This window comes from Anolis carolinensis, unplaced genomic scaffold (genome assembly GCF_035594765.1).
Source record: "Anolis carolinensis isolate JA03-04 unplaced genomic scaffold, rAnoCar3.1.pri scaffold_20, whole genome shotgun sequence".
NCBI lineage: Eukaryota > Metazoa > Chordata > Lepidosauria > Squamata > Dactyloidae > Anolis > Anolis carolinensis.
Genome location: NW_026943830.1, coordinates 1,643,178 through 1,665,546, shown reverse-complemented (window position 1 = coordinate 1,665,546; position 22,369 = coordinate 1,643,178). Strand labels below are relative to the sequence as shown.

General features: G+C 41.3%; 2 protein-coding genes across 8 annotated transcripts in view; one reads left to right on the top strand and one right to left on the bottom strand.

The window, feature by feature from the left end:
• Positions 1-22,369, bottom strand: part of slc4a8 (solute carrier family 4 member 8) — a 129,098-nt gene that overhangs the window by 91,576 nt on the left and 15,153 nt on the right. The gene's annotated exons all lie outside the window — the stretch shown is intronic.
• Positions 14-22,356, top strand: bdh1 (3-hydroxybutyrate dehydrogenase 1). 4 transcript variants are annotated; one of them, XM_062966436.1, is made up of 2 exons: positions 14-173; positions 20,943-22,356. In XM_062966436.1, exon 2 carries the CDS (start codon positions 21,243-21,245, stop codon positions 22,287-22,289), a length of 1,047 nt encoding a protein of 348 aa, XP_062822506.1. In that variant the 5' UTR covers positions 14-173; positions 20,943-21,242; the 3' UTR covers positions 22,290-22,356. The 4 variants fall into 4 exon arrangements, with proteins under 4 accessions (XP_062822506.1, XP_062822507.1, XP_062822508.1 ...); XM_062966437.1 differs by having other exon boundaries at positions 28-123; XM_062966438.1 differs by having other exon boundaries at positions 35-173; positions 21,212-22,356.

Here is a 22,369-nt window from a genome sequence, read left to right as displayed (position 1 = left end):
AAGGTTCCAGATGGATTGGCAAAGACTGACATCCTCTGTCCCATCACGGTCGTTCTTAAAGAGTTGGGAGAGGGAAACAAATCTTGGGAGGCTTTGAAACCTGTGGATCCAACAATACTATTGGTATGTGAAAATCATACAGAATGCACAGGATTTCCCCACATTCCCATCTGGTAAGAAGACTTGGATTTTTCCCCCTTGATATATACATTTTATAAGAAGGTTTGGCATTCCTTCTTTCATAAAGTTACACCAGGACATCGGGAAGATCACCTATAGCTTTAGCAGGAAACTTCAAATGTGATTTCTTCTGGAAGCTCTACTAGACCCTTGGTCCAAAATGTTTCCCACACAGGGCTTTTGGGTGAGCAATAGTCCCATCTCACCATCACATACTGGCCACTGCCAGGGAGATGTGTACATGTGCACGAAGACAAAGGGACAAAGTTATGGCAACCCCATTTATGGTCATGAAACATGGTTTAAGAAGCTCTGGTTTAGACCACCAGCCTCTCAGCTACCAAAAACCTGTCTAGCAGTGCCATGCCCAGTTTGGCACGGCCAGACAACAACCCTTACTGTCCACCTCCTACTCACCTCCTTAGGGACCATCTCTCCTTCTCCCATCATCGGAGATCGCAACGACCATCTCAACGCGACTTACTTTACATACTAGGTCCTAGAGAAGTGCACTTGGAAAGGACCAGACGCAGAGCTTTTTCTATTTCTGCCCCTGCCTTATGGAATGCCTTGCCACCCTATATGAGAGCCATGCATGAGTTAGGGCCTTTTACCCTAGCACTTAAGACCTGGCTCTTTACTAGAGCTTTTAATCTATGCTAATTTTATCAATATTTGTATGTATGTATTTTTATCCTCTACAATTTTATCTTGTAAATCGCCTAGAGCATCTTGGATGGAGGGTGATTAATAAGTAATTAAATGATGATGACGATGACGATGATGATGATGATGATATTGTTGTAGCAGCCAGTAAACACAACACTGGAGTGATGCCAATTGGGACGCCATACAACACAGGAGAGGGGAGAGAAGGGAAGAAGACTGCTCCGCCTTTGCCCCCTTTTTCTCCAATTGCCTTGTTGCTCCAGCAAGTGTTATTCCAGGTGACAAGCAATGGACATAAGCCATGTCAGCTCAGAGACCACCACTATGACAATAACAGAGGGGGACAATAAGTATCATCCGATGTCCTGTTACTTGAGCCCAGAGACAACACAGCAGTTGTGTTTTGTGTTTACATAGTTGTGGCCAGTTCTGTCTTGGATCTGGCACAACTGCTTACTCAGCCCAAAGTTGTGGTTTGCTCTAGATTCTTGGGAAGAATTCAGAGCAACCCATGACTTTGGTAAATGAAGCAAGACCATTCCATGATTCATTTAGCCACCACAGAGAGGATTTGCTACCCCTCTTTCAGGGCAACGGGTTAGGGAAGATCTGCCCACCATATTCCTGAGCTTTATTCGTCTTTCTGTACAGACAGTCTGTCAGGATCCAGGGCTCTGCCAGTATGCAGGCACAAATTAACCAAGACAACACCCAGCTTATGTCAACTATTCTGCTTAAAGCAGTAAACTTAAATCGCTTGGCTGTTTCAGGATCCAAGTTCAAGTATAAAGATAGCACACAGCTGAAATACAAAGTAAAGTCTCCGAAACAAGAAGCGTACTACAAACGTCGGTTCAGCAGCAAGAGTAGACCGTAGTCAAGGTTGCAGTCTAAGAGTCAGACACCAAGGGTTCACTGATTAATGTTCCAAGATGCACATGTACAAAGCATAGTTGTATGGTTAAGGGGCTCAATATCCAAAAGGTACCAGATCATTTTTGATCTTGGAAGATAATCAGGGTCAGCCCTGGTTAGTTTTTGATTTGTATCTCATATTTCTGCTTTAATAATGGAATGGATTAACTCATAGGGCATTTTGGTGATCTTTTTAAAATCATAAAATTACTTAATATAAGGACAATCATGAACTTAACTAATTATTGTTAATTTTGTAAAATGATTTTTTCAAATTGTTGGTAATACAATTATGGACTCATTTGGGCTTTCTGCAGAAAGGACAAAAACATAAATATTACAATTAAAAAGTAGTGGGGAGTATAATAATGTTATTGTGTGTATAACCTTTTATACCATGTTCACAACATCATTAAAAAAATAATTTACAATATTTTTGCCTTTTAGGCATAGAGCAGCTGTCAATACACATTTGTTTTGTATTTTTTTTAATCGGGGTTTTATTCTATCGTTTACAAATGCAGTTGTAAAACTAAAACTTCTACTAACTCCCTAGACCTCAATTTAGATAAACCTATAAAGACACGGTAAAATGCTGACACATCTAGTTCAAACAAAAATACAAAATTAAAACAATTTTCCCAGTTGTCCCTCACTCTATTTTGAATCAGCAAGATGCAGGTACCTCCTTTGCTCCTCACTTTCTGTGAAACAGCTAAAAGCACATACAATGGTAGAGACAAACTGGGATCAATCTGTGCATATTTCCATATCACTTGTTCCCCATGAGACACAACAAGCTAAGTTAAATATTCTAATTTGGAAACAGTACTTTTTCTATTATGTTTCTGAGAAGAATTCTCCATGCAAGCACCTTGAGATTATCCTGGTTGCCTAATTTATGGTTTGCTTTGTTATATTCTTGAAGTTTAGCTGATTTGGGTTTGAAAGAGTTCCATAAGCAGCCTTGAAGCAAAAATTTAAGTAAAATCAACAGTAGTAAAATAACTATTTAAAAAAGCAAATATAAAACAAACATCCCAGAATAATGAATGCAACAAACAAACCCAATTAAAAAAAAACATTTGTAGGAGGTGAATCCTGAAAAATAATGGTAATAAAGATTAATAATCCATATTTACATAAAGTTACTTTTTCCTCCTAGCTTACTTAATAGAGTATCTCCCTTTTTTGCAGTTTGCCAGGGCCAGATCACAGATGGAAAGAAATAAGAATCTTCACTTATAAGTACAGTAATAACTGACCATACATTATGTTTACATTCTAATTTATTTTTAAAATACTTGCCTCAGAAAAAAACTCAACACACTGGAACATTCTTTCAAGCAAACCTATTCAGTTACGCTGTTACTTTGAGCTTTATTCACACCACCTCGTTCTCCTGAGCTACACAAGGAATCTTTTCCATACAGCAAAACAGCTTTCATAACAATGACATGTTCTCTGGCAAGCTTTATATGAAATAAAATTGCTGGTGTACTATGACATCCAAAATAAAGATGACATCAATAGCTAATCAGTTAAAATTAGGACGTGCCCTTGTGCTTCACCATTATATCTCTGTCAATTGTTTAACAAGAATGAAACCTGAAAAGCAAACATTTGGAGAAGTACTAAGCTCCATCCAAAGAAAAATGCAAACTGGACATACTTGTGAACTTGCTTTGCTGGAGCTGATTTCCATGTTTGGAACATGCACACAAGACACAATAGAAGAGCAGTAGGTTAAATGCAGTTTTCTCATTGTTACTGGACTATAACAACCTAGTCCTAGATTGTATAGGCCATTACTTATTAAACTTTGGGACCTGGCCCCAAATAGGGTCCCTGTGTCTCGTTGGGGTCACGAAAAGTTGGCAAACAGTAAAAGATTTTCGAATGCCACTCACTCACACAAGTATATAATGCTTACTACATAAAGTGTTATATCAGTAATAAAAGTCAGGCAATACATTGCAACTTCTTCAGCAACTGAAATATAACTTCTGTTGAGAGTCAGACGTTCCTGAATTCATTCGGAATAATCTCTGAGTTGCATTGTTAGATCATAGTTACGGATAAAGATGCATGGGACAGTGCTGTTAATTCTGGTAATTCTAGTCCAGGGAAGCAGATAAAGATGACACTGAAGGATTGAATGCTATGTTAAACAGTTGCTACTTGCAAGAAAGTGGCCATCAATTTTATTTCCTCATTGGCTTTCTTGGGAGTTTTACAAGTATTTAGCCTTCTCTGTCAAAAACTATTTGCTGGTGTCTCTCCAAACTTGACCTCCCATAATACTATAGCATTGAGCCATGACAGCTAAAGTACTGTCAAACTCCATTATTTGTACACTGGGCACAAAATTTTGGTAAAAATACAAATGGAACAATGGGAAAAGGTCTGGAGAAAGAGTTTGAAATTTACACTAATAGAATTTTAAAATAAAATGATGTATAGATGGTAGCTGACACCAGAAAAAAAATTGCTAAAATATATAAAAAATAGTTCTAGTGATTGATGGAAATGAGGGGGAAAGATTGGCATTTTTATCATATGTGTCGGTCATGTAAAAAGGTACAAATACATTCAATTTTAGATAAATTGTTGGGAGTCAAATTTGAAATGAAACCTGAACTCTGTCTCCTTGGGATGTTAGATGTACAACTTGATAGAAAATGGTTATTGCTATACATTATAACAGCAGCAAGAATTACCTGTGCTCAAAGATGGGGAGGCTCAATGATTCTGCCACAAGACGATTGGTTAATGAAAATAAGCAAACTTAAGGAAATGAACAATTAAGGAGAAATCTCTAACTTTACGAAAGACTGGGGCCCATTTATTGTGTTCCTCCAGCAAAGATCGAGCCAAATCTCCATCACTGGTTTTTTTGGACTAGAAGTGTGTTATTATATGGTTCCTTTTTACTAAATGGGTGTAGAAAACTGATCAAATATAACCACCAGAGAATGTAAAGCCCTTAGATTAGATAATGTAGATTGGTTGTAGTTATTGTTTTTTATATGTTTAGGATGTAGCAGTATTATTCTAGAAACAGTATTTTTATTATTTTGTTGTTGGTGATGATATTTTGTTTTTTGCATGTTTGTATGTAGGTTTTGTTTTAATCTATCTAAATAAAAAAAATAATGAAAATTCTACAATATAGATACCCCCTAAGATCAGTGTAGGAAAACTAGAGCACAGTCCACCCCTCTGGACCATAATTTATTGGTACCATCTCAACCTTGGCCCAGCAATACACTTTCCCATGACAAACGGAAAACAAGGGGCTGGTTTGTGTTGTGGTTTTTTTCTGTTGTATGCTTAGACACTCTTTAAGGAGTTGTGAATTCACTCATTGTACACAGAAAAGGCAATATATGTGTGCTTAATGGCATTTTATCCCTGGGCATTTTTGTATTGGAGAGAAAAAAATAACTCTCATGAGATAGGAAGAATCCTGCATGTCCTTCATTCAATCTGTCAAAAGCACCATATTTTTTGAAAACAAAAAGCAAACACAGCCAGCCATCCCATTAGGCAGAGTGAGGTGATCACTAAGCTTCACAATCTCTTTGGAAGGAGGGGCTGCGGCAAAAACCTCCCAACAATTTCCCATGCTGTTTGAATTTATAGAAGGAATGAGCTATGTAGGCAACACAACATGTTTCTGTAAACTAGCCTGCTGCTTCAGGAGTAGCAAAGGACTGAAATAAGCTTTCACTGCCTGTCCAGTCGTATAGGAAGGATCCACTATTCATCCCTTCATCCCACCTGCCTTACCAGCTACTCTTGTGGGTGATAGCTTCTGTGGGATCTGAATCAATGCAGTAGTAGGGTAGGCATGGAGTGTGTACAATAGGAGAGAATACTTCTGGAACATGGCCATACAGCCCGGAAAACATACAACAACCCTGTGATCCCGGCCATGAAAGTCTTCAATAACACTGTGTACAATTTGTTATCACTGTTAACTGGTATTGCATCAACTTTGACTCAAGGAGACCCAATGAAGGAGAGACCTCCAAGTCACCTTGTCCTCAACAGCCCTGGTGAGATCTTGCAGAAGAATCAAAGCATCCATGGCTTTCTTGATTGTGTCCATCCAACCGAAATGCAGACTTCCTCTTTTCAAACTTCTGTCTATCTATGACTTCCCCTCACATATTTATACATGGCCTTCATCATGTCTCCTCTCAGCCTTCTCTTCTGCAGGCTAAACATGCCCAGCTCTTTAAGCCACTCCTCATAGGGCTTGTTCTCCAGACTCTTGATCATTTTAGTCACCCTCCTCTGGACACATTCCAGATTGCAACATCTCCCTTCAACTGCGGTGCCCAGAATTGGACACAGTGTGATTCCAGGTGTGGTCTGACCAAGGCAGAATAGAGGGGGAGCATGACTTCCCTGGATCTAGAAGCTATACCCCTATTGATGCAGGCCAAAATCCCATTGGCTCTCTTTGGCCCCTTCCACACAGCTGAATAAAATCCCACATTTTCTGCTTTGAACTGGAATATATGGCAGTGTGGACTTAGATAACCCAGTCAAAGCAGATATTGTGGGATTTTCTGCCTTGATATTCTGGGTTATATGGCTGTGTGGAAGAGCCCTCCCTTTCATATGGCAAAACCTTTTTAGTCACAGTGTGATTCAGTCTGACCAATAGAGGGGTAGGGTGACTTCCCTGGATCTAGGCACTATCCTCCTATTTATGCAGGCCAAAATCCCATTGGCTTTTTTAGCCGCCGCGTTACATTGCTGGCTCATGTTTAACTTGTTGTCCACGAGGACTCCAAGATCTTTTTCACACGTACTGCTCTCGAGCCAGGCATCGTCCCTCATTCTGTATCTTTGTGTTTCATTTTTTTCTGCCTAAGTGGAGTATCTTGCCTTTGTCCCTGTTGAAGTTCATTTTGTTAGTGTCAGCTCTCTAATCTGTTAAGATCGTTTTGAATTCTGCTCCTGTCTTCTGGAGTATTAGCCATCCCTCCCAGTTTGGTGTCATCTGCAAACTTACTGGAGGGAAGGATATTAGAGGTAAAGTTGAAGTATTTTGGCCACATCATGAGAAGACAGGATAGCTTGGAAAAGATCATGATGCTGGGGAAAATGGAAGGAAAAAGGAAGAGAGGCCGACCAAAGGCGAGATGGATGGACGGTATCCTTGAACTGACTGACTTGACCTTGAAGGAACTGGGGGCGGTGACGGCTGACAGGGAGCTCTGGCGTGGACTGGTCCATGAGGTCACAAAGAGTCGGAGACGACCAAACGACTGAGTAGCAGCAAACTTGATGGTCATGCCTTCTAAGTACAAGTTGAATAAGCATTATCCGAAATATTTGGGGCCCAAAATGTGTGAGGTTTGGGAATTCTTAATTTGTGTTTTGAAATTTTGGATTTTGGAATGCAATCTTACATTTACACACACACACACACATACACAAGAGATCGTGGAGATGGGGCCCAAGTCTAGGCATGAAACAACCATCTCATATCCAAACGTAGTGTGAAGGTAATTGATACACAGTAGTTTAGATAGTTTTGTGCATGAATTAAAGCTTGTGTACAGTACACTGAACCATCCAAAGGCACTATCCCAGCCACACAGATGGACAGTTTTGGATTTTAGAGTATATCAGATTTCAGAATTTCAGATAAGGCAGGCTTGGGCAAACTTGGGCCCTCCAGGTGTTTTGGACGTCACCTCCCACAATTCCTAATAGCCGGTAGGCTGTTAGGAATTGTGGGAGTTGAAGTCCAAAACACCTGGAGGGCCCAAGTTTGTCCATGCCTGCGATCAGGGATGCTCAACCAGTGTAAAAATGATTTGCTTCCTCTGTGAACCGTCCATCGTCTTGTAACTCCAGGGCCTAACTGTACAGCTCAGGGCTCAAAGGGAGGAGTAGGCCCCCGTCCCTGACATTTAACTGATGGTGAGTCTAGGAAATGCAACCATTCTCCGCCTTCCCCTGTATTCCTCAGGACATCTCTGTCTCTCTCTTTTTCTCTTTACAATTTCCTTGGGTTTTCTGATTTCTGGATCCCTTCCCCAGGAGGGATTGAGCATATTATGCTCACCATCTCCTCCCTTCACACCAAACCAAGGTTCAGCAGACTGCAAGAGGGTATTGACCTGTTTCCATATGGAGAGTGGTGAAGTGCGTGGGTTGACTCGATGAAATTGTATTTTAGGCTGTGGGTCATAAACCTGAACATATGGTCATATGAATCTGCATCTATGGGTACTAGAATGGCTAACGGTTTAGATGTTAGCTTGTAGGCCCATCCACAGGGACAAATGAATAGGAGAACTACCAAAAGAATGGGTCGGGCTGACACACTCTTAATGAGCTGCCTTCAAACTTCTCCTGGAACATCCCATTCGACTTCAATGCGTTTAAAAAAGGAGTAAACTCATAAAAGATCTCACTGCTCGGCTTAGCATAATCTTGCAGCACAACAGTAATTGCAAAGGCTTGTAATGGGGATGGGATAGGATCCCATTTCTTTTCAGACCAAACTATAACCATGCTCTTCCCTACTTTTAGAGCAGACATGATCGAGCCCATCCTAATCCAATAGTTGAGAACTGGATATTTGTGGATATGTTTATTACTGTGCTGAAACAAACAAGTATAATTGATAGACATGACAGTCCATGGCTAGATCTTCACTGCCATTTAATAATAATAATAATAATAATAATAATAATAATAATAACAACAACAACAACAACAACAACAACAACTAATTAGTAATAATAATTGTGCTCCCAGTGTTAAACCCTTGTGTCGGCAGGACTGATGACCGAAAGGTCAGCGGTTTGAATCAGGGGAGCAGGGTGAGCTCCTGTCTGTCAGTTCCAGCTTCCCATGCAAGGACATGAGAGAAGCCTTCCACAGGATGGTAAAAAATCCGGGTATCCCCTGGACAACGTCCTTGCATACAGCCAAATCTCTCACACTAGAAGTGACTTGCAGTTTCTCAAGTCGCTCTTTAAACGAAAATAATAATAACAATAATACTTTATTTATAACCCCCCCCCTGCCCTCATCTACACTGAAATGGATTATATGGCATTGCAGACTCATATAATCCAGTTCAATGCAGATAATCTGCATTCTGAAATTGCAGCATATGGCAGTGCTAATCCAACACAAGTTTCTAATATCAATTGGGGAAGAATTGGATTCATGTTAGAAAAACTATAAACAGACAGAAGAAAATCACCAATAAATTAATGTCTTCCTTTTTTCTATTATTTGGGAGAAACAAAGATAAATTACACTATGAATATGTATCAGTGAAATATGTTTCATGTGTTGTCTCATGTGTGTGGAACTGAGTTTTTGCAGCAAGTTAGATCATGAACCTAAAATACTTACATGCTTTTAAAAATACAATATGAATCATAGAATCCTAGAGGTGGAAGAGACCTTGTGAGCCGTCAAGTCCAACCCCCTGCCAAGAAGCAGGAAAATCGCATTCAAAGAACCCCAGACAGATGGCCATCCAGCCTCTGCTTAAAGTCCTTCAAAGAAGGAGCCTCCACCACAGAGAGAGAGTTCCACTGCTGAACAGCTCTCACAGTGAGGAAGTTCTTCCTAAGGTTCAGGTGGAATCTCCTTTCCTGTAGTTTGAAGTCATTGTTCAGCGTCTCCAGGGCAGCAGAAAACAAGCTTGCTCCCTCCTCCCTATGACTTCCCCTCGCATATTTATACATGGCCATCATTTCTCCTCTCAGCCTTCTCTTCTGAAGGCTAAACATGCCCAGCTCTTTAAGCCGCTCCTCATGGGGCTTGTTCTCCAGACCCTTGATCATTTTATTCGCCCTCCTTTGGACACATTTCAGCTTGTCAACATCTCCCTTAGACTGCGGTGCCCAAAAACAGTGTGATCCCAGGTGTAGTCTGACCAAGTATGACATGAATACTAGCTGAAATTGAGATGCTTTAATCATAGTCAACCACATATCCACAATTCAAACGTTCACAAAATCTGGCTTGTACTTCCTGACATATGAAACATTTTCTTTCTCTTTTTCTTTCATTTCCTTGAACTCATTAGGACATCTCCAATCTTTAGCTTATGTAATTCCAGCATGGATCCTCAGCAACCAAAAAATGGACCATCTCAGTGGGAAACCAAACTCTGACTTTTAAAGCTGGGTTAAAACATTCTTTATTCTTCTGCCTGCTGTGGCGCCTGCCATTATCCAAATAGAATCAATTTTTCTAGCTTTTGGATAGATCCCCTTGTGTCTCAAACAGTTGTCATTCTCATTAGAGAACCTAAAACACTATGAATTGATGGTCTTAAAATTAAGGGAGCCTTAGAAATCACTCTGTGCTTTTCTAGATTAATAATACAGAAAAATATAATTAAGGCTCTAAGGACATTTAAACATGTATTCAGTCCTTTGTTGCCAATATAATTGCAGAAAGTGTATTAGGTGTTTATAATCATATGGGAATGACAGACACCAAAGAACCATCAAATAATAATTGCTTGATATTTGACATTTAGATATTAATAGAAATTTTGGTCAGGATTCTACAGTGGAAAATGGTTACGTTCTGTAGGCTGTAAAACCGTCTTTGACAGCTTTGGTATCCTGGGAGCCAGGCATTCAAAACCCGAATGCATAAGGCAAGCACAATATCCTTTACAGCAGTGGTTCCCAAACTTATTTGCCCTGCCGCCCCCTTTCCAGAAAAAATATGACTCAGCCCCCCCTTGAAAGGGGGCGTGGCTTAGAGGGGTGGGTGTGGCTCCTGTTCAAGAGGGCGGGCCTGAGCCTCTCCCCTAGTCCAAGATGCAGGGCTGGGAGGGGGAGGATGGGCGACCAGGACTGGGATGGGTGGAGTTACAAGCTCTGAGGCACGGCTGAACTTCTATCCCTGTCCTGGGGCGCCTGCCAGGACACAGGGGATGGGGCTAGAGGAGGGGGCGGGGTCTCTATACCCTGCCCCATGTTTTAACAAGCACCTCAGGGGAGGTATACAGAGGCTCTTGGGAAGAGGTCCTGCCCCTAGCCCCACCCTTTAGTCCTAAAAGGCCTCTCAGAAGAGAATCATAGAATCATAGAATAGTAGAGTTGGAAGAGACCTCATGGGCCATCCAGTCCAACCCCCTGCCAAGAAGCAGGAAATCGCATTCAAAGCACCCCCGACAGATGGCCATCCAGCCTCTGTTTAAAAGCCTCCAAAGAAGGAGCCTCCACCACAGCCCGGGGGAGAGAGTTCCACTGCTGAACAGCCCTCACTGTGAGGAAGTTCTTCCTGATGTTCAGGTGGAATCTCATTTCCTGTAGTTTGAAGCCATTGTTCTGCGTCCTAGTCTACAGGGCAGCAGAAAACAAGCTTGCTCCCTCCTCCCTATGACTTCCCCTCACATATTTGTACATGGCTATCATGTCTCCTCTTAGCCTTCTCTTCTGCAGGCTAAACATGCCCAGCTCTTTAAGCCGCTTCTCATCGGGCTTGTTCTCCAGACCTTTTATCATTTTAGTTGCCCTCTTCTGGACGCTTTCCAGTTTGTCAACATGTCTCTTCAACTGCGGTGCCCAGAATTGGACACAGTATTCCAGGTGTGGTCTGACCAAGGCAGAATAGAGGGGGAGCATGACTTCCCTGGATCTAGACGCTATTCCCCTATTGATGCAGGCTAGAATCCCGTTGGCTTTTTTAGCTGCTGCATCACATTGTTGGCTCATGTTTAACTTGCTGTCCACGAGGACTCCAAGGTCTTTTTTGCACACACTGCTGTCAAGCCAGGCGTCCCCCATTCTGTATCTTTGATTTCCATTTTTTCTGCCGAAATGAAGTATCTTGCATTTGTCCCTGTTGAACTTCATTTTGTTAGTTTTGGCCCATCTCTCTAGTCTGTTAAGTTCGTTTTGAATTCTGCTCCTGTCTTCTGGAGATTTAGCTATCCCTCCCAGTTTGGTGTAGTCTGCAAACTTGATGATCGTGCCTTCTAACCCTTCGTCTAAGTCGTTAATAAAGATGTTGAACAGAACCGGGCCCAGGACGGAGCCCTGCGGCACTCCACTCGTGACTTCTTTCCAAGATGAAGACGACGCATTGGTGAGCATCCTTTGGGTTCGTTCGCTTAGCCAATTACAGATCCACCTAACCGTAGTTTTGTCTAGCCCACATTTTACTAGTTTGTTTGCCAAAAGGTTGTGAGGGACTTTGTCGAAGGCCTTACTGAAATCTAGGTACGCTACATCCACGGCATTCCCTGTATCGACCCAGCTTGTAATCGTATCGAAAAAAGAGATCAGATTAGTCTGGCATGACTTGTTTTTGGTAAATCCGTGTTGACTATTAGCAATGACTGCATTTGTTTCTAAGTGTTTGCAGACCACTTCCTTAATGATCTTTTCCAGAATTTTGCCTGGTATCGATGCGAGGCTGACCGGATGGTAATTGTTTGGGTCGTCCTTTTTTCCCTTCTTGAAGATAGGGACCACATTTGCCTTCCTCCAATCTTCTGGGACTTCTCCCGTTCTCCAAGAACTCTCGAAGATAATTGCCAGTGGTTCTGAAATAACCTCAGCTAGTTCCTTCAGTACTCTTGGATGTAGTTGATCTGGCCCTGGTGACTTGAATTTGTTTAGAGTGACCAGGTGTTCCTGGACAACTTGTTTCCCTATTTGGGGTTGGATTTCCCCAAATCCTTTGTCCATTTCATGTTGCTGAGGTTGAAGATGGCTTTCTTTTTGAGAGAAGACCATTCCCCATTTCCCTTCTCACATATATAATGGTATAATATTAGTTGCCAAAGTCCACAGAAATTGCGAGCTTCACCTCTGGGGATGTAATAGTATGCACTCACATATACACACATATATAAATTGGACATAAATAGATTTATTTTAACTTTCTGTCCAAGTAACAGCTTCCTGCTATTTTTTCAGTTAACACAGATATTAGATCTACATATTCAGCCATCTACGACTTAATTTTTTTTTTAATTCCAGAAGGCAAACCTTGATTTTACCATTTATACAAGGAGCTGCCGATGGAACAGCGGGTTAAACCAATGAGCTGCTGAACTTGCTGATTGAAAGGTCGCTGGTTTGAATCTGGGAGCCGGGTGAGCTCCTGCAATTAGCCCCAGCTTCTGACAACCTAGCAGTTCGAAAACATGCAAATGTGAGTAGATCAATAGATACCGCTCCGGCGGGAAGGTAATAGCGCTCCATGCAGCCATGCTGGCCATATAATCTTGAAGGTGTCTATAGACAACGCTGGCTCTTCGGCTTAGAAATGGAGATGAGCATCAACCCCTAGAGTCATACACGACTGGACTTAATGTCAGGGCAAAACCTTTGCCTTTACTATACAAGGGTACTATTTTACTAAGCTATTTTATATAAGCGAACTTGAACATCCATGGATTTTGCTATCCACAATAAGTGCTGGAACCAAACTCCCGTGGCTACCATGGGACCATTGTATATCATTTATTCCTCACATATTTTGCCAATTAAAATTTCTGAAGAATGTTATTCTAGAGTAAATGCTAAAATTTAATTGTTCCTTAAAGGAGACAGAAAACTTGAGTTCCACAGATGTGTGGTAGTTTGCTGCAGGATTAAATATTCTGCCCAGAATCTTTCTCTTTCTTTGCAAAGCTTTTAGTTTCCAACACTGTGAGAACAACTGGGTGACCATACTAGATCAAACTAAGGTCCTATTGACACTGCCATATAATCCAGTTTGAAACTGCATTATATGGTCAGTGTAGATTTATATAAAATGCAGTTTAATTGCAGTTGTAAACTGGATTATATGGCAATGTAGCTAGATGGGGCCTAAGTAAAGACAACAAAAGCTTCACTGTCTGGCACAGATCCTTGAACTAGCAGAAATGGGGGGGGGGGGGGAAGTGCAAATGTATGTAATTTGCAATTTGCACTCACTGGACACAGTTTTTTAAAATGTGTATTCAGCCCTCTGCTGTTGATTTTATTGCAGAGAGTGTATTAAGTAGTTATAAGCAGACAGGGAAGACACTAAAGAATGATCAGATAATAATTAATAGATATCTCCCTTCTGCACTCCAAGGGATGAAACTCCTACTCATTTTGACATGAACAGCTCTTAGAATTTTTTTAAAATGGGGGATCGTTAAATTGGTCTAAATATTCTAAAAGCTTCCAGTCTGTATGAGATGTTGACAGAAGGTGTTTTTTTTTTAATCCAAAAGCTTACTCCATTTCTTTCTTCTACAAAAGCAATATTATTATATCAACTCCATGAGTTCATTTTGCACAATTCCTAGCTCTTTAAAGCAGCAGTTTTTAAACCACAAACCCTTTCTACACTGAGCGTCCCACATAGTCAAGTGTTCTATTTTACTGGGGACAGTCCTCTGAAGATCTGTCCACTCCGTACCCCATTTAAACATAAAGAATTTTATGTTTTATCAGTATTTATGTATATGATGCATTGTATTTTTATTGATTGTATATGTAGCACTGAATATTGCCATGTTGTAAGCCGCTCTGAGTCCCCCTTGGGGTGGGAGAGAGTGGGATATAAGTATTGTACATCAATAAATAAATAATTAATATGGGAGAACAGAAGTAAGGCCTGAAGTTGCCCTCCAGCATCTAGCAACTGAACCACAAACTGAGCAGTCAAAAAAGTTACTTGGTCACAGTCTTCCCTGCTATAGTTAGATGTACTATACAGTGAGACCACCCTATTTGCTAGGCTTAGGTGCAACAACACCTCTTCAGGAACATCTAACCACTTCATCACACTGGCTTTTTTTACCCATCATAGGACGCATCCAACACAGTTCAGGGCAGAGCCCACCAGATCCCATCAAACAGCACACAGGGCTTTCAGCAGAGCTCTGTCCCCAAACTGTGCTGAATGAGTCCAAAGAAGAGGGAAGGAGAACACGGGAGGCCATCCGTGTTCTCGTTACCAGCAACGGGGAAAGAGCGGGGGAAAGCCGACATTTTCTCCCATATAATGGGGAAGGCTGCACTGCAGACAATGTGGGGCGCAGGGTGCCGGATTCCCCCACGGTCTGCCAGATTCACCACACTGCCTGGCAAATCTCCCTGCTGTCACCTGTGTTAGGTGACTTCATGTGATGGGGTCCTTAGTCCTCCAACTCAGCTCTATAGTCAACTTCCACTTAAAGTTGACCATATAATCCAACTGGAGGATCAACAAATGCCTAGAGGAGTGTTCTCCCTAGGAATCTCTAGGTCCTCCAGTTAATTTCTGGTAAAAGTGGATCTCACTATTCCTTAACAGAAAATATTAATCAAAATTGTGAATAATCAAATCCACAAATGTCAAACCTTCAAATGTGGAGGACCAAATTATATTTCTACCTAGGGTTTAATCATTTTTTCTTAAATTTACATCTCTATATATATTAACATATTTTGTGTTTGTGTATGCATCTATAGATGTCTGTGTATAGCAACCATGTATTTGTCCTCTTTTTCTGGAGTTTGCTAACCTCATACACATCAGCTACTGTGTTTTTCTGAGGATTTTGGAAATGTGTTAGAGTACCTAGGGCTGCACAGAATTCAACCAAAGTCTCAAGGATGACTCCATGCAAATTAAGAGTATACCCAGCACCCCCTAGCCAATTCTACTCTAAATTCTCCTCTAGGACTGCACTAGAAGTTTGCATGGTGGGCAACCAAAGAAACATTCAAGAAAATCTATATTTTCAGCACTTTACAGCTTGTGCCTTGGCTGCAAAACCCTGACTTCTACCGTGTTTCCCCGAAAATAAGACAGTGTCTTATATTATTTTTTACTCCCAAAGATGCGCTAGGTCTTATTTTCAGGGGATGTCATATTTTTCCATGAAGAAGAATTCATATTCATTGTTGAACAAAAAAAATGAACATTTATTCTATACTGTACAGTAGTTGTCATCACAAACCAACATAACTAAACCAGACAAACTGTGACTCCTGTCAAGAATTTCTTGTTACTACCATTATTTCCATATACAACTGGTATGTAAGCCGCCCCGAGTCTCTCTGGGGAGATGGAGGCGGGGTATAAAAATAAAATAATAATAATAATGTACATTTACCAATCCTGCATGCTATGGTGTTTTGTTTGGCGGGCGCCGGGCATGCTTCCAAACAAAATCTTGGCTAGGTCTTACTTTCGGGGGAGGCCTTATATTTAGCAATTCAGCAAAACTTCTACTAGGTCTTATTTGTTGGGGATGTCTTATTTTCAGGGAAACAGGGTAATACTGCAGCTCAGCCTAATACCCACAGTACAGTGCTATTATTAATAACATAATACATTTGCAATGTATGTAAAGTCAGCCCTCAGTTCACTGGGACTGAGGCACTAGACCACCAATAAACAAATCACAAATACACAAAATTCTTTTTAAAAAAAACAGGGACAATGCCTATCTAGGATTTTCTAGGTCTTACAGCATGGCTCTACACTCAAAATCTAGCAGAAAAGTTAACCATGGAGCTGCACTGGAGGACTCTGAGATATTACATTAACATTTTAATCAAACCTATGAATACTCAAATCCACGAAAGTCAAATCTGCAAATGTGAAGGGATGACATATACATACAGTTCCAGTACTTGGGGGAAATGACAAAGAACACTGAGATAGAAGGGGTACAGATTAAAATAAGCATAGAGTTTGTGAGCTCAAAGCTTCAGTTAGCCGAGGTTACAAGATACTTGGCAGTCCAAGAGAAATAAAATCCATGCACTTGCACTATTCCCCATGCAGAAGCCTACTGGGCCAACAGCTGAACCTGATTTCAGCAGTGGCTATGAGATAGTTTCTTCCACAACCCTTGCAGGCTAGCTAAGGAAATACAGGGCAATCAACGGACTCAGAAAGTGACATGTTTTGACATCACTAGGGCTCTGGTTCAGAAAGATAACAACAACCAGGGTAGGCGGGCAGAAGTGAAAGGTTCAGAAGGGAACGGTCCTCCTTATTATTCCTGCTTTCTTACACTTCAAAAGGATACATAGTTATTTAAACGTCTTCATATGATTCCTTTGCATCATGCCTCTTTATTTCTTCAAAGAATACAGTGCAATATCTAGGAGTGTCTGCAAAGGATTAATTGCTTTGCTGCACAATAAATACAAAGGACAAGATGTTGGGAGTGGGACTACCTGTGGCAAAGACAAGGTAGACATATGGCTGCATGTGGTGACAAAACACATATTCAGTGGTGAATCAGCTATAATTCAACAACTGCGCTCCAGACTCATTTTATATTTCACCACCTACTGGATCTGTGTCATTGAAAAAAGGGAGGCTACATAAATAAAAGTGATTAATGCCTGGAAAGAGTTGGCCATCTTCCTTATTTCTCTGCCCAATCTGTAGTCTTTTATTGATTCCATTCAACAGCTGTCCTCTTCCAAATGAAGGGAGAGAGTAAAGCCAACTGATGAGGAAACAGACTATCTTTTTCTAGTGATCTGATCTGTAGATATATCAGATGATAAAGCTTTTTGCCATTTTAGCGCTGGCGTAATTGTAATCTGCTAATCTGGGATCGGAAAGAAGTTGATTCAAAGGACCATGTAAATATGATTTTGAATATCAGTGAAGACAGAGGATTGAAAGGGAGTTAGTTGCACTACAGTATTTTGTAACTACAGCTGGACATACTAAATGCTCTTAGCAATTTTTAACTGGTTATGGCAAGAATTATAGAGAATGAAGTTAAGAAAAGAATGTCCCACGACATGTGCAATGATCCTTAACACTGGCAATCAATACAAGTTGTACACCCTACTGCCTCTTTCAGAAGTGAATTTTCTTTCCTAGGTTTAGATTTCTCTCACTTCTTGTTGTCTCACCCTTGTACTTAACTATGAATCACTTGTAAGTCAGATGTGTGTAACTTGGGTGCGGTTTGTATTACTGCCATTGTTCTACTGCACAATGTAATGTATCGGCATCAGCTCTTTTGAATGGGAGATACAAAAATATGAAACTTTCTAAAAGGGTTTGTTCTTGTGACTTGGTTTCTGTCAAAACACTTGACCATTCTTGTTTAGGTTTCTCCCGACATTAAGTCTAATCGTGTTTGACTCCGGGGGTTGGTACTCATCTCCATTTCTAGGCCGAAGAGCCGGCGTTGTCTGTAGACACCTCCAAGGTCATGTGGCCAGCATGACTGCATGGAGCGCCGTTACCTTCCCACCAGAGCGGTACCTAGTGATCTACTTACATCTGCATGTTTTCGTACTGCTAGGTTGGCAGAAGCTGGGGCTAACAGAGGGAGCTCATCCCGCTCCTTGGATTCAAACCACCAACTTTTCTGTCAGCAAGTTCAGCAGCTTAGCAGTGTAACCCGCTGTGCCACCGGGGGCTCCCTATTTATAAACGTCTTGTTTATATGTCCCAAATATGAGAAGATGTGGATGGAATACCGGAATTTCATTTTTGCGAAGTGTTCTCAATGGCAAGGGGGTATAAAATTCCATACTTCATGAACAACTCTGATGTATTGTTTTGTGTGACTGTGGCAATTTTTATTCTTGAGATTCATCATTTTTAATATTTTTTTCTTTTTATGTGATTTCCTTTTGTTATAGACTTCTGTGCTGTGACTTTGTTAGTTTCTGCCAATAAAGGCTGTAGTTGTACTGCCCTTGTTTATATAAAACATATATTTATCTTTCTGGTTAGTTTTAGATGTTCTTCTGAAAAATAAAAGCAGGTTGTAAATGCAGAAAAATTAATGAGAACCTGCTTTCTACACTTGCAAATTTAAGTGATACAGTGTACTGAAATAAACTCTAGGTAATTATGAAAAGATGGTATCCACTGTGCATAAGCTGTTAGGGTGGTGGGCCAAGTCCCATTACATCACCTTCTCCTCTACAGGTGGCCCCGCTTCATTCCCTCTTCAGTATCACTGACCCCATCTACACTGCCATATAATGCAATTTCAGAATGCAGTTTAACTGCAGTGAACAACATTGTATAGCTGTGTGGACTCAAATAATCCAGTTGAATCCAGTTAAAGCATTCTGAATCTGCATTATATGACAGTGTAGATCAGTGGTTCTCAACCTGTGGGTCCCCAGGTGTTTTGGCCTACAACTCCCAGAAATCCCAGCCAGTTTACCAGCTGTTAGGATTTCTGGGAGTTGAAGGCCAAAACATCTGGGGACTCACAGGTTGAGAACCATTATTGTAGATGGAGCCACTGATGAGAGTACTCATCAACTTGGGGAATCACAAGTTGTTGAAGCACCAGCAGATTGTGTTTCGCTCCTACTCATTTTTCAAACTGGGATTCACCCAGTGCGAGTTAAATGTAGAGTCAGTCACAAGAACAAATACAAGGAGAACCATCTGAACTGGACCTCAAGCTTAAAGTAGGGCTGACATGTCTGGAAGAATTTCACCAAGCTTTAGCAACTTGTTCTTATACATTCTTGGATGAATGACCTACAAGTAACACAGTTACCCGTGAAGTTTTTTAAAAATATATCAAGAACATGGTGAAATCACATTTAAAAAGAAATGCTAAGAACAGTAAAGAATTTATTTCACTGGTATAACAAGCAACATTCCCTAATTACCTTTATACATACATGCAAAGAAAATGCAAAGGTGTTAATGTATCACTACGCATTCTTCTTCTCCCACCCCATCCCCAAATTCCTGCAGATGCCCATGTATAAATCAGGACTTCAAAAGCTGGAACTAATCCATGCTTCTCAGGCCCTCTGAGGATGCCTGTTGTTTCCTAGTCATGTCTCCAACTCTGGGAAACTGAGCAGGGAGTGAAAAGAAACCAATAATGCCAGGACTTCAACAAAAGTGTGACTGTTCATTGCCAGAGGAGTATCTCAAGCCATCTAGAAGCCAATTGGTTCAATCAAACTTTGAGGGCAGGCCCTCCTAATATCCTGCCCTGTACACACCTCTTAAAGGGGAAAAGTTCCTGATCAGAAGATAATGATGCAGGCCCCTTCCACACAGCTGTATAAGATCCACACTGAACTGAATGATATGGCAGTGTAGACTCAAATAACCCAGTTTGAAGCAGATATTGTGGATTATCTGCCTTGATATTCTGGGTTCTATGGCTATGTGGAAGGGCCCCTATACATTCGACAGTCTGCATAGGGCCAGTGAGTGCATGCAACCCGCATAGCTTTGTATTGCATTCATGCCATACATGTCAGTTAACTGATTCCTGCCAGCTACATTTTGATCTTTTTGATCACATATGCCTGCTTAACTGGTGTTTACACGAGTTTATGTGCTTTTGTTTTTGTTGCTCAAAGAAGTATTTACTTCCTTACACAACAATATCCCCAGTCTTGAAAGGGGAAAACCACCGTTTCTTGAACATTACTAAGCAAAGTTAATGTATTCGTTTATGGCACATTTTGCAATATTAATTGAATCTCTGGGATCACTGCACCACAGGCCTCTTAAAGGATGAAATCATAGAACCCTTAAACAAATTACCAAAAGTGCTACTACTAAAACACCCCCTCTGTTTCTCGATAGAGCTTTTGTCAGAAAGCAGGTAATTCTAAAATTTTAATATGTACATGTATAAATCATAGGTGCAGACAATTACATCCTCATTGGCTTTTCCCAGCTAAAGTGCAGGGAAAAACAGGCTAAATAAGTGAAAGACACTGAGGATATCCACAAGATATTTTTAGTAGTACTATTTATGCAGTAATACAATTCTTACTAAGCATGGTTTGAAATCACAGCATAGAGTAGGAGTGGGCAACACAAAGATGATGGTCCACATGCAGCCCCGAGAGGCTTTATGCTATATATATTTCACAAAGAAACAGAAGAAATGCATTGCTGGGCACCCCGGGAGACAGGATCATGCTCTAAACCACGCCGTGCACACATACACTTTGTCTTAGCCCCAAATTGATTTTTTTAAAACGCTGCAAGTGACCTTCCAATCACATTGGTTTTATTTGGAAGGTTTCTTGAAGCACACAGTAGTATTTGGGAGGGTGGGTAGGTGGGTGGCAAATGACTCTTATCCAGACGGTCCTCAGTTGTCCAACCCTGACCTATAATAATCGTGTTGAAACAAAACAGGACTGGACTTAGTCATTTCTTGCATATTAGACCATCTTATAATTCTGTGTTTTCTTCTTCAGGTTCCATCATGGAAGAAAACGCCTGCCTATTAAGTGCTACAATGAAAGTTATTTAAAAAACAACACAACTAGACTTACAAACTTTTTATTTGTTGTCATTTTAAAAATATATCTTTAAGCATTCATTTCCACAACCTTGGGACTTTTTTCAAATAGCCTTAATTTATGCATATGTATTCCTTAATATATTTACCCACTGCTTTTGGGAAAAATTCAAAGTGAACAACAGCACAGCCACGGAAATAATATTTTCTTGGATTTCCATGCAGAGTCAAGAGAAATGTACAAAGACATCCACCCATGGCAGCCATCATCCTAGCTGATACATGCATCTCTTTAGCTCTTGCTCAGCCAGCTATGAAAGCCCAACTGTTCAGAAAAACCACCAGCAGACTTTGGTCTCTTTCAAAATTTTGTTCTTCTGTCATGAACGTGAGGGGGCAGCGCTCCTACGGCACAGAAGTAGAAAAGATTGGCGAGCGACCTGTCCTCATCACTGGCTGTGACTCTGGGTTTGGTTTCCGGCTGGCCAAGCACCTACATGGAAAGGGTTTCATTGTCTATGCTGGTTGCCTACAGAAGGCGCAAGGCAAGGGAGGCTCCAAAGACCTGGATGACATGAAAAGCGATCGCATGAGAACCATTCAGCTCGATGTCTGTAGCAACGAAGATGTGGCACGTGCATTGGACCATGTAACTGCCTCTCTGAAGAACCCAGAGGCTGGACTGTGGGGTGTAGTCAACAACGCTGGGATCTCCACTTTTGGGGAGGTAGAGTTCACCAGCATGGACACCTATAAAAAACTGGCTGAGGTGAATCTCTGGGGGACCGTCCGCACTACAAAGGCCTTCCTGCCTCTCATCCGGAGGGCCAAGGGTCGCGTTGTGAATATAACCAGCATGCTGGGGCGGATGGCAAGCCCAGCTCGCTCCCCTTATTGCATCACCAAGTTTGCTGTGGAAGCCTTCTCTGACTGTCTGCGCTATGAGATGCAACCCCATGAGGTCAAGGTCTGCATCGTGGAACCCGGAAATTTCATTGCAGGCACAAGCCTGTACAGCTCTGAAGGCATCAAGGCCACTGCCGAGAAGATGTGGAATGAGATGCCTGAAACAGTGCGGCAGGATTATGGACGGAAGTATTTTGATGAGCAAGTGGCCAAGATGGAGACATACTGCCAAAGTGGCTCCACAGACCTTTCTCCTGTCATCGAGAGCATCACTCATGCTCTGACTTCTCCCTCTCCCTATACTCGGTACCATCCCATGGACTATTACTGGTGGCTACGCATGCAAGTGATGACTCACTTGCCAGGTGCTATTTCGGATCGCCTGTACATTTATTAAAGAGAGATGGCTGCATTTCATGCTGAAGCCCCAACCAGGAATTTTAAATATTAAAATGTGGAAATTTTCCAATAGTCACT

Coding starts and splice junctions, on each gene's coding strand:
- bdh1 (XM_062966436.1), top strand. CDS start 21,243: ATGGCAGCCATCATCCTAGCTGATACATGCATCTCTTTAGCTCTTGCT.